The sequence below is a fragment of the Saimiri boliviensis genome, chromosome 15 (assembly GCF_048565385.1).
Source record: "Saimiri boliviensis isolate mSaiBol1 chromosome 15, mSaiBol1.pri, whole genome shotgun sequence".
NCBI lineage: Eukaryota > Metazoa > Chordata > Mammalia > Primates > Cebidae > Saimiri > Saimiri boliviensis.
This window is the reverse complement of record NC_133463.1, coordinates 14,459,386-14,472,731: the sequence shown is the minus strand read 5'-3', so window position 1 is coordinate 14,472,731 and position 13,346 is coordinate 14,459,386. Positions and strand designations below refer to the sequence as shown.

The window sequence follows — 13,346 nt, the reverse complement described above, 5'->3', positions numbered from 1 at the left end:
GAAGCAATTACTGAGCAGATCAAGATCTTTGGGAAGGAACACTAAAGATGTTTTTAATGAATTATAGTCCACTGGCATTTTAGTGTATTTTTTTTTTTCTTTTTAGAAACAGATGTTTCTAAAAACCGTAATGTTACATTCCTGCATGTCCCTTTTGATAGCGTTAGTGGATCCATTGGATTTCTTTTTTCTTTTTGTGACACAGCTTTTAGTCTTACCTGAATTTATGTGTGCTTTTCAGACAGTAGTAATAATTATATTGATGATATAGCAGCAATTGTGTTGGCAGGGTTTTCATATATTATTGGTAATTAGCACTAACTGTTGGACTGACTTGTATAATCTGTGTTAAACATGATTTAAAAACCATTAGCGGCACTTTGTGCCAGCACTCTTAAGAACACTAACAGAGATCATCGTTAGCTGTGAAGATTTGAATTGTATATATCTGCACTGAAACTCGTATCAAAAATTTCTTCATTAGCTTCAAGTATTCAGATTAACACTCCAGTTTTGAAATTTTTGTAGCTTTTAGCTGATTAATTAGAAAAATTTAATATTTTAATGAAAGTTTTAAATTATCATTTATTTATTTTTTTAAATGAGAGGGGAAAGCTGAAATTCCTTGTTAAGACACAAGGAAAAAGAATGGCCTGCTATTAAGCTTTGTCGGCATCTCAGATTGATCATATAATAGCTATAGTCTCTTCAGCATTTGTTTAAATTTTAGAAAATCCGTATAAATTAGTGGTGCATAACTTAAAAATTATTCTGCCTTTGGCTAATTAAGCAATTCCCCTGCAGCACTAGACACTGCTCAGTGCTTTTACTAGATGATCTCAGTGATGCCTCGAGTTGGGCTGATTGAGGATGTGTGAAAAGCTCATAGAGCCCAATGCCTGCTGCTGTTTCACAGCGATGAGCCTTTTTCTTTCTACACTGAAGATTTTCTTCTATATTTAATGTGGTTTATTTTGGGCTCAGAAATAATTGCTGTGTTGAAAATAATCCTTTGTCAGAAAAGAAGGTAGCTACCATGTCATTTTGAAAGGACCATGAGCAGCTATAAGCAAAGCCATAAAAAGCGGTTCGATTGATATATTAGGTGTAGCTCTTGATTTTGTTAACATTAAGATAAGGTGACTTTTTTCCCCCTGCTTTTAGGGTAAAAATAAAAGAGATTTCTATATTTTTATCACTGTAGATAATAGTTATTATACTATGTAGTGAGTTCTGCATGGGTACTCAATGTATAGTGAAGCCTGAAATAAGAAGATAATAAGAAAAGCAATAATTTTCTAAAGCTGTGATATTGGTGATACAGAGGTGATACTCAAATTATAAGAAAGCTCTTCATTTTGTGACTTATAGAACATTACTTTTTATAAAGCCATATTTTTTTAGGGAAACATAGGAGTGACGTAGAACTGATGAATGAGTAAGATAAGTTTTACTGGATTTTTGTAGAACTCTGGACATTGAGGATTCATTATGCTGTGGTTGACTTTAAATATTTTTTCATTCCAAATATCTGAATTAACGAGCCTTGTCTTTATAAATATGTGCCATTGTGCAACATCAGTGGATTTTCTAAAAATAATGTAAATGTCTTCTATTAGATGTTGAGTGCAATAAAATACAGAATAATTCTCGGTATTGTCATTATTTTTGAAATATAAGGTATTTTTAATTTGTTACGTAATAAAGTCAGTTCATTTTGTCCTTACTGGTATTTTAAGAGATTATAGCATTTTTGATAACTAAAATCACTAAGGAATACCTTCAGCCAGTTAATGTATTTCTAACAGATAATGCTTATTTAACATTCACTATCATGCTACATTGCCAGAGGGCAAGATTAAAATTAAATAGCCCCTGCATCCATCCTTTGTAGGTTTTGTCCTTAACCTAGAAGTTTTGATGATTTCCTGGACAGCCTGCTCCACCTTTTTTCCCCTAATTTTTAATTTTTATGGGAACATAGTAGATGTGTAAATTTGATTACATGAGATATTTCAATATAGGCATACAGAATGTATAGTAAATAATTGTTGGCTATAGTAACCCTATTGTTTTATAAAATACTGGATCTTATTCATTGTATCTAACTGTATTTTCGTATCCATTAACCATCTTCACTTCCTGCTTCCCTCTCTTCCCACTACCCTTCCCAGACTCTGGTAACCATCCTTCTCCCCTCTGTCTCCGTGAGTTCAATTGTTCTAATTTTTAGCTCCCACAAATTAGTGAGAACATGTGATGTTTGTCTTTCTGTGCCTGGCTTATCTCACTTAATGTAATGACTTCTAATTCCATCCATGTTGTTGGAAATGACAGGATCTCATTCTTTTTTATGGCTGAATAGTACTCCATCATATATGTACCACATTTTCTTCATTCATCTGTTGACAGACGCTTGACTTGATTTCAAAGCTTGGCTATTGAAAGTAGTGCTGCAATAAACATGGGAGTACAGATATTTCTTCAATATACTGATTTCTCTTTTTTTTTTTTTTTTTTGGATATATACCTAGCAGTGGGATTGCTGAGAGAAAACATGGGGGAAACATCCAGATCATTGGTCTAGGCAAAGATTTCTTGAGTAATACCCCAAAAGCGCAGGCAACCAAAGCAATAACATTAAAATGGGATCATATTAAGTTACAAAGCTTCTGCACAGCAAAGGAAACAACAAAGTGAAGTGATAACCCACAGGATAAGTCAAAATATTTGCAAACTACCCATCCGTCAGGGGATTAATAACCAGAATATGTAAGGAGCTCAGACAACTCCATAGGGAAAAATCTGACAATCTGATTTTTAAAATAGGCAAGAGATCTGAATTCTCTAAAGAAGACATAAAAATGGCAAGCAGGTATATGGAAAAGTGTTTAACATCCTTGATCATTGGAAATGCAAATCAAAACCACTTTTAAGATATCATCTCATCCTAGTTAAAATGACTTTTATCCAAAAGATAGGCAGTAATGAATGCTGGTGAGCATGTGGAGAAGGGGGAACCCTGATGCACTGTTAGTGGGAGTGTAAATTGGTACAGCCACTGGGAGGTTCCTCAAAAGACTGAAAGTAGGACTACTGCCCCACCTTTTATACATGACTTAATGCTGGCAGAATATTAAATTCATTGTGAGTGGATGAAGAGCAGAGGTGGGTATGGAAAGTTCTCTTTCTTTTCCATTTCCAGTCTTCATTCTCTGGACAGAAAAGGAGAATTAAATAAGGAAGAAGCTGCTGGGGTTCTAGAACAGGTTGTTTTCAGCTTCAGGATGTCCAGAAGAAACAACAAAAATAAACACTAATGGTAAGCAGACCCACTTTTATTGAATGCACCCACTCTGCTGAGTACTGCGCATACCTATCAGGGAGCTGAGTTTTCTCAGCAGATAAGTATTACTCCCACCTGCAGGTGAGCAAAGCCGATGTCAATGAGGTGGGGTGCCTGCTGGCCGGTGATGACATGCCCGTATCCAGAGCAACTCTCGGGTGAGAGGTGGAAGCGATTGGAGGGAGGCCAAAGCACGGGCAGGAAGACGGTTAGGCAACTAGTAATGGGTGATGTTATACAGCATGAGCTATGGAAGTGCTAGTAGAGAGAAAAGGAGACTGAAAAGCTGTCACTTGAGGACTGGTCAGTGTGGGCGCTCAGGGAGAGAGCAGGGTCCCATGTCCCAGTGCAGGGAGCGAACAGATGCCCATGTGGTAATCAGGCCTGGGTGGAAATTCGCTTTGAACGTATGCTGACTCCAGCCAGAGCTGCTCAGCCGGCAGGTTAGCACAGTGGCTGGAACATGATGGAGTACAGTATATCTGAATCCACAAAAGCTATTTGCTTTAGTGATTGACAATTTTTAAAGATCAATATCTCATTCTTTTTAGTAAGGCTTTTATTGTTCTGATAAAGTAATATTTAAAGGAGAAAAATGTTACGTTAAGACAGGTAAAGAGTAGTGTAACATCTTTTTTTTCTGAATACAAATATGTAAACACTAAATAGGAGTTACAGGTGAGCTTGTACTTTTGTAATTTTCAGGGGTGGGCTGAGCATATAGTTTCCTTTAGTTAATGAATTGCCCATTACTGGGATTTAGAGTGTGATTAAAGTAGTGTTTTATGAAGCATAGTCTCTGAAATTGGTTTTGTTTGTTTTGTAACCCTGGACAAGCTTCCTTATCCTCTCGATGCCTCAGTTGCCTTATTTGTAGAATTGTAACTACCTCCTACAAATGATGCAAAGTTTAAATGGGATAGTCTGTGTTAAGTGCTAAGAACAATGCCTGCATGTTCAAGGCAGGCATGTTCAATGCATGCTCAAGTTATTTTCCTCTTTGACACAGTGAGGTTCACATGAGGTCTCCCAGAGAAGCATAGGTACAGAGAATAAAAGGAAAGTAGCACTTCATTATTATCTGTGCAGAATGCTGGTGAGGTAAGCCGAATCTCATAGAAAGCTCCTTTACCTAAGCTAAATTTAAGCACTAAAAATCGTAGCACCTAAAACGTATCCTTTGTGTATTTTCTCCACATCCAAAATGAGTCTCAGAACTCAGCTTGTGATGTGAGGTAAGGGACAGAGGACAAGAATGAGAATATGAGGGCTTTTGCCCTGGGGCATGCAATGGTCTGGGTGAGGCCTTAGGTCAGAATGCCACCTCCTTTTAGATAGAGCATGGGGAGTGGAAGAAAGATGATGGCCCTTCTTTCTGGGCCCTTGTCCAACCACACTCACTCACCACGTTCCTGGGAGGACAAGAGTCCAAAGGACATGGGGAGACCTGGCCAGGGCTCTCCCACATCGGGATCAACACCTTCCACTTCTGTTTAGAATGTGACCAGTTCAAACCCCACTCCTCCTTCCTTATTTCCCTCCCAAGAGTGTGAAGATCCGTGGAGACCCCTAAACTCCTTTTCATGACCAGCACCCACCTCTTCTATCTAGTCCTTGTTAGAAACTTGCATTTTACACTAGATTTTTCTAATCACATTAGCCATCTACAATGACTGGGGGATGTGGAGGGTTGCAGTGTTCCTGCAGGTACTGCTGATCCCCCAGAAGAAGCTCTGTCAAGACTGGGATTTTTGATGCTTTTCTTCATTGTTGTATCTTGGATGACTACAAGGGTGCCAGGCAGACATAATTAGGTGGTCAGTTAATATTTGCTGAATGAATCGTATTGAATGGTCTAGTTCAGCTACCTAACTTTATAATGAGGAGGTTATAGTTAAAAAGATTGGGAATTCTAAAACATTCTGCTAAGAGCTACAAGTCCTTAAAAACAAAAACAAAAACTTGCATTATTCTTGCAGCACTGCCCAGAGGTATGTGCTGTCAACTTTATAAAACCAACTCTTTCCAAAAGTCAAGACTGGCACCTCTCCTCATTTCTCTTTCAAGAAAGGTACACAGTGTTCGATGGAAAGAACGTATGCTTTGGAATTATGTAAACTGCTGGCCTTGATAGCTTTGGGCACTTTAATTTCTTAACCATCTGTTTTCTCCTATGTACAAAGAAGGCGATAAGACATTCTCCACGGGGTATGAGAAAACAAGAGAACCCATAAGTGATGTGGCATGCTATTATTTCAAAGTTAGTTCCCCTTTCTTCCTCTTCTCTAGCGACTCAAAGGAGCAAAACCACTTGACTTATAAAAAGCCCTTCCCTGCATTAAAACAAGCCTCAGATTTACTTTTCATCTTCCCAAACTGAAATGTTTTATTTGAATCAATATGGGAAACTCGAGACCAACAAATCGAGTGGTTTGTGTCAATGTTCCCTTGACTGCATCCCTGATCTCATCGACATCCTCTTGCCGCGTCTGTGGGAGAGGACAGAGTCTGACTTTTTAAATCAATCTCCCAAACTCTGCCTTGTTCCCACATCAGCCCATGTGCATGTGCCCGTGTTCCTAGAAATACCCAAAGAATAGGTAAGTTCCTACTAAGGCTGTAATCAGGTGATCTACCTTGAAAATTAACTAGATCCTAATTTACATTACATGGTAGTTCTAATGTGAAGTTATAGGTGTAGAAATGAGATTAAAAACACACGGTCAGCTCATGCGCTGCTGTTTTCACTGTGAGGGGTGGATGTTCTTTGGCTAGCCTAGGCTCTTGGTGGGTGTCATTGTTCTCGGTAATTCTATCTGTGGGAAAGACGCTGTGATTTCCTTAGTGCAGGCGTCCCCAAACTACGGCCTGCGGGCCGCATGCGGCCCCCTGAGGCCATTTATCCGGCCCCCTGCCACACTTCAGGAAGGGGCACCTCTTTCACTGGTGGTCAGTGAGAGGAGCACAGTATGTGGCAGCCCTCCAACGGTTTGAGGGACAGTGAACTGGTCTCCTGTGTAAAAAGTTTGGGGACGCCTGGCTTAGTGCATCTGACACAGTGGGCTCTTGGGTTCATCTTTGGCTTCTCACCTGGGCTTCAGCACCAGCTCCCCCAGTGGGTCATCTGTGTATGTGTAAAGTTCTTAGAGTAGCATACTAATATTCCAAGCAGTGTGACATGCTGCATTCCTTTAAATCACATGATGTCACTTACTAGTATTCTCATTTTAAGAGACAATAAAAATATTGAACAAGCTTTAATGATGGTTCTCCCCACCCACATGTCTTTGTACCATAGAGACACTTAGAGTTGATGTACATCACCCACTCCAACTCTCTGATCTTATAGAAAAGGAGTACTCAGCCTGGTGTCTGGTACCGATCTACCTCATTAGTGCTTGGTGACTTATGTATAAGTAATTGAAATATGCCCAAATCTTGATATTTTCTTTCTTTTTTTTTTTTTTTAAACGGAGTCTTGTTCTGTTGCCCAGGCTGGAGTGCAATGGCATGATTTTGGCTCACTGGAACTTTCACCTCCCAGGTTCAAGCGATTCTTCTGTGTCAGCCTCCTAAGTAGCTGAGATTACAGGTGCATGCCACCATGCCTGGCTAGTGTGTGTGTGTGTGTGTGTGTGTGTGTGTGTGTGTGTGTATTTTTAGTAGAGAAGGGGTTTCACCATGTTGGTCAGGCTGGTCTCAAACTCCTGACCTTGTGATCCATCTGCCTCAGCCTCCCAAAGTGCTAGGATTACAGGCATGAGTCACCGCACCCAGCCCAAATCTTGATATGTTCTAATGAATTTCACGTGTAATGAATTCCAGATATAGGAAAATTGGATTGTTTGCTCAGAACATATTTTTATTTAATTATACTTATTGAATTCATTTAAATATTGTCGTGTGTTTTGAGGTACTGAATGATGACTTGCATAGTACTTACAATGTTTTGTCTTTAATTTTCAGAAACAAATAGAAAAACAGAGGATCCAGAACAAAAAGCAAAAGGTGAGATCGTCAGACAGCCTTTAAAATATACATGGGGAAAGTCAACATACCATCCAAGAATAACATGATCTTATTTTATGTCACTAATTGAAAGAATTTGCTCCTGGTTTGTTATTTCAATGACTTTATCAACAAACACTTATTAATATTCTATGTAAACATTAAGAGCCAAAGCGCAGAAAGAGATTGCCGGGCTTCTCATTCTAGTTTTGATGTTTGTGCTCATGTGTCCTTGGGAAAATTACTTAACTTTTGTGGCTCAGTTTTCTCTTCTGTAACATAGGAATACTAAGAGTATCAACTTCTGAAGGGTCTGTTTCCATGATAGTAATTAAATGAAAATATATGTAAAGTGCTTAAAACAATGGCTAACAGGGAAAGCACTTAGGAAATATTAAAAATTATTTATTGTTGATATGTCAACAACTGTACTAGGTATAGGAATCCAAAGATTCCTAGAACATCATATCGTTTTCAAGGAACTCTGAATTGTTAGAAAGACATGCAAACAAAGTTACAGCTATGTAGAAAGAATTATCTCTCCCTTCAAAAGTTTATTACAAAGGTAGTCTCATAAATTTAATAACCTATAGTATTGTAGTTTAACTTTCACAGGGGTTCTTAAACTTACTCAGAGTGAAGAACTATTTTTAATGTTAAAAAATTATATGGATGATCATAGAATAGTGGCTATTTTTAGTTATTAGTTGACTGATACTATCTTTAATGATTGAATATTATTACAATTTCAAGAATGCTTTTAATTTAATTTGTAGTGATGAAAGCAGTATGTACATATATATCTTGTACATATGATGCATAATACCTTACTTCATGTGCAAATGATACCTGGTGAGCATGTGGAGTTGCTGGCCCCTGGCTGTAATTTCACAGCCCAGAAGTTAAGAAGTAGGCATCTAGTTCATGAAAACTTTTTTTTAACTAGTTGTTTCTAATTTTCGCCAAAGTAGTACAAGGACATAGTTTAAAAAGTGGAGGCTCATAATGAATAGCAGCAGCAGTCTTCTTCCCTACTACTTCCATCCCCTAGCCCCACTCTTTCTTTTTCTTTTTTTTTTTTTTTTTTGAGACCGCATCTCACTCTGTCATCCAGGCTGTAGTGCAGTGGAGTCAGCTCAGCCACTGCAACCTCCGCCTCCATGGTTCAAGTGATTCTTCTACCTCAGCCTCCCAAGTAGCTGGGATTACAGGTGCACACCACCACACCCGACTAATATTTGATTTGTATTTTTTAGTAGAGACAGGTTTTGCCATGTTGGCCAGGCTGCTCAATCTCCTGACCTCATGATCTGCCCATCTCAGCCTCCCAAAGTTCTGGGATTACAGGCATGAGCCACCATGCCCAGCCTTAGCTGTTTCTGTCTAGCATTTCTTTCTATGCATTTCTAAATAACTTGTATAATTCTGCAGTTTTCTCCTCAATATCAGAAACTGTTGGCTGACGGTGTTTTAAAGATCACTGACATCAGCTCAATCATCATGCTCTCACAAGCTCTCCACTGCCTTACCTCCTGAATCTTCCAATATATTTAGGACATAACTCTGATAGATAGTGATACACGCTAATGAGAAAACACAAGGCAACAAGGGGCAAATCAGCTTTGATAGAGTTGATCACTTCCTCTCCTTCAAACACTCCCTTCACGTGACTTGCTGGATAACTTTCTCTTGGTGTTTCTCCTGCTTTCTACTGTTTGCTTTTCTCAGATTCTTTGGAGATGTTTCTCATCTCTTTGACCATTAACCACTGGAGTGCCCCAGACTTGGTCTTCCAAGTATTTCCTCATCTACACATACTCCCTTGATGATCTCATCTAATCTCATGGCTTTAAATGTCTTTGTATGCCAAAGATTAACAAATTTACCTACAGCCTGAGTCTTTTTCCTGTATTCCGGACTGGTGTGTCCAGCTCTCTACATGGTGTCTGCCTGATAACTTCAGTGTTACATGTGTTCAACGTGTAATAATCACTTCAAACTTAAAAAATCTGACTCCTGATCTTCCCCACTCAAAACACACTCCTCCTGCAAACCTCTTTCACATCTCACTGTCAGTCCTTCAGCAAATCCCACCAGCCCTCTTCAGAATGCATTGAGAATCCAGCTACTTCTGCCACCTGTACCCACTACCACCAGGACCAAGTCACCACCATCCCTTGCCTATGTTATTCCAGTAGCCTCCTAACTGGTTTTCCTGCTTCCACCATTGTGTCTCTATAATCTTTCTCAGACAGTAGCCACAGCCTTTTAAACTTAAGTCATTTCATGTTGCTCAGATCCCTCCAACATCTTATCTTCCTCAGAGTAAACACAAAATCTTTGCACCGGTTTATAAGATCTCGCACAGTCTGTTTTCCTTTCCTCCTCTTTGACTGGTTTCCTCCCCAACCTCATGTCCTGTGACTGTCTCTTCCTTTGCTCCCTCTCTTCCAGCTCCACCAGCTCCCATGCCAAGAACACTCAAGGACTCAGGGCTTTTGCACTGAGCATTCCCTTCCAGGCTAAATGCTCTTTTTTCAGAGAGACACATGGGTTGCCCCTTCTGCTCAACTGTTGCATTCTCAGTGAGACTCCCCTCACCCTGATTTTATTTAAGATTGTAACTCCTTCCATTCAATATTCTGTTTCTTTATTTTCTCCATTGCACTATCGCCATGTGAAATATTGGGCAGTTTAACTCTTTAGTGTTTATTGTCTGAACCTTCCACTGGAATGAAGGTTCCGTGAAGACACATTTTTTTCCCCTCACAGTTGCATATCCTGTGTTTAGAACCATGCACAGTACTCAGTAGGCACTTGATAAATATTTATTGCATGGGTTTCTGTTATTTCTTAATAAGGATTAATATTAAAAGCCCTATAAAACCCTAACTATACGAGTAAGAACTAGAACCCAGATGGGACTTCTAGGTTGGAAATTCATGGAAAACCCAAAACTCAAGTGGCTGATTCTGGGTTAAGGAAACTGCTATTATCATCCCTAAAGAAACCAGAGGTGGTTCCTGTGACTCAGTATGTTTAAGCTCATGGTTCATGGAATCACGGAATCATTGAATCCATACTGCCTTGAGCATAGAATTAACAAGGAAAATAAAATACTTATACCTCACAGAGTAAACATCCTAGCAGAAGGATAAAATGAAAATAATACCTGTAAATAATAAATGCAACCTTCTACTGTTATTATTCCCCAGATCTGAGTATACTATTATTATCATCCAGATATCTGGACTTAGGGCTGCTTTGACTAACAATCAAATTAGTTAATTTGGGGGCCTAACATAGGTCTACTAATCTTTATATTGTTTTAAAACATGACTTTAAAAAAATCTATATCTACTATTATGATCAATTGTACAAACAACTATATTTTCAGCTCCAAAAGTAAGGCAAACATTTAGGAATAAAGAACAGTTTTTAAAAATTGAATAAATTTAGCTTTATGAAAAACTCATGAATATGATCCATACCACTTTGTTTGTCTTGGACCAGTGAACATTTCATCACGTGGCTTCAAGACAGAGATTCTGCTGCTGTAGTACATGGAGGCCACACCCCAGCACCACAGTCACTCAGGTCTCACTTTTCAGGATCCTGGATTCCAGAGGGTAACAGAGGAGGGAGAGGAAAACAACCTCTCTCTGGCCTTTATTCGTGTGTTCTTGTCCTGCATTGGTTGGGGAAATGAACACATTTGTGGAAAAGCCGGGTTTTCTAGCAGGACTCCCCATCTTTATCCTTCTCCCTCCATGTCTTCAAGAGGTGAGTTATAGATCAGATTCAGACCAACCCTACCAATCACCACATTCCCATTCCCATTAAAAACAGGTACATTTCATTTTAAAAAGTCAAATTTTAGCCCTTAATATGAGCACTTTAAGGAGGCCAAGGCAGGAAGATTGCTTGAGGCCGAGACTTCAAGACCAGCCTGGGCAACATAGACTCCATTCCTATAAAACATTTAAAACTAAAAAATAAATTTGAAAAGTCAAATTTTAGTGTCTTAAAAACACAGGATCTTATTTCTTACCCACCTAAATAACCTAGGGCCAGTTTAGTGGCTCATGGGGGACCCCACTCCTTTCTCACCATTTCTGCCATTCTTAGTCCATAACCCGATGTTCCAAAAGTGTTGTTCATGCACCAGCCATTATAGCCACATCCAGATTAGAGGATTGAGGATTGGAGAAGTAGTAGGCTTCTTAGGAAAACGACATTTAACTGACAGAATTTTGTTAAAGCTAAAACTTAGGGTTCTAGTTCTAAGGAAAAAGGAAATGTGCAATATTGAGAAGTAGCAACAATTACCAGTCTTGGGCATACAGTATTTTATTCCTTTTGTTGTTAAAATATATTTGACCATCATATTTTAGGAACGTGGCTACTGTTCAGCACCAAAAAGCTCTATAGGTCATAAGAATATATATTTTTACAAGTGATCAACTTTCCATTATTCACACAGACAAAAATTGATTTCTTCATCCCCTTAAATATTTGTGTGCCAACTATGTGCCAGGGATTGTTCTAGACAGGTGGTTGCAGGTGAGAGCAAGAGAGATGAGGTTCCTGTTTCAGGGAGCTCACATCCCAGCAGTACACACACAGACTACACACACAGACTGAAATTTTGGTAAGACTTCTGAAGAAACAAAGCAGAAGAGCATGCTGCAGAGAGAACAGGTAGTAAATTAGGGAAGAAGGCATCCCAAAAGATTAGTGAAACCTAAGCACTCTGAGCAGAGGAGCACTTTGTGCAAAAGTCCTGAGACAGGAGAGAAGGGCCAAGAAGCTGGAGCACCCTGAACGAACCTAGAGTGCGTAAGAAACAGAGAAAGTCAGGGACTAGACCATGGTAGGAGTCTGGACATTTTCTTCATGCTGTGGACACCATACCCAGCCCATAGACATCTCTGTACCAAAATAGAGTCCTTTCTCATTTACGCATTGACTGGTTTGCTTCTGGGAGGTCCACTTCAGTGCATTCTTACGAAGGGAGGGACAGGGAATCTGAATGGTGGGCATGGCTTATTGCAGATAAACAAGAATGCTTGCAAACCTGCCCCAAATTGCTGCTCACAGGACAGTTGCAATTCTGACCCCCTCTCATCTCTGCCCCTCATGCTCCAGATCTCCCATTCGAGCCTTAGCAGCATGTACCTTCCCCTGCACTGCTGGGTATCCTCGGTACACAGCTCTGACCTTCAGGGGCTCTGATCCTAAAGGGGGTTTGCCAGGGGAGTGTAGGGGCTGGGACCTCTGGAACCTGCAGAGAGAATCATTGCCACAGCTTCGGTTGACAGGTTCGTCACTCTCCCACCATTTAAAATTAGCACTTTAGATCAGTACCAACCCAAATATGTTTGTAACTCAAGTATTTTATTAAGGGGGAAATGCAGGAATAGACAGAATTAAAAGAAATAATGAATCAATGTTATCACAGATTTATTGAAAATCTGTTAGAGCAAATTGTCAGCCATGGAAATTCCATGTATTTTTTTTACTCGAATTGACTCATATAATACTGTTACCTGGTAGGGGAAAGGGAAACATTACGCATTTGGAATATGTAGTAAAAAAATGGAATGTGCTTCACTCATCAGGCTTTAGTTCCATAATAACAGAAATTGATATTTGTTTAAGGCAAAACAGGCCCTCATTTGTGGATATCTGTTTCTTAAGTCAAATCAGATTGTTTTTATGTTTTAGATAAAATTGCGATATCAGTTTCTCCCCACTGGATGTCATCTTTTCCCACATATTCCATAGCCCACAGTCACAAAATGTGTGAACTAGCAAAAAATGCAATACAAAAATGGCTTGTTAGATGTCAGATTCAAACAATGATTTGTGTTCATCCGTTTATTGAACACATAGTGAGTACTTATGATGTCTAGGCTCTGTTTTAGGCACTGGGACTGAAATAGTCAATAAAACAAAAATTGCAGCTCTCATTATACTTGCATTTTAGTGT

The 13,346-nt window shown here is 39.3% G+C and overlaps 1 protein-coding gene across 10 annotated transcripts in view; it reads left to right on the top strand.

Moving 5' to 3' along the window:
• ASPH (aspartate beta-hydroxylase) overlaps positions 1-13,346 on the top strand; it is a 223,839-nt gene that overhangs the window by 96,442 nt on the left and 114,051 nt on the right. For all 10 annotated transcript variants that reach the window (XM_074386682.1, XM_074386681.1, XM_074386687.1 and 7 more), the window contains one exon: positions 7,313-7,354. In XM_074386682.1, the coding sequence (XP_074242783.1) occupies positions 7,313-7,354 (42 nt within the window). The remainder of the gene's footprint in view (positions 1-7,312; positions 7,355-13,346) is intronic.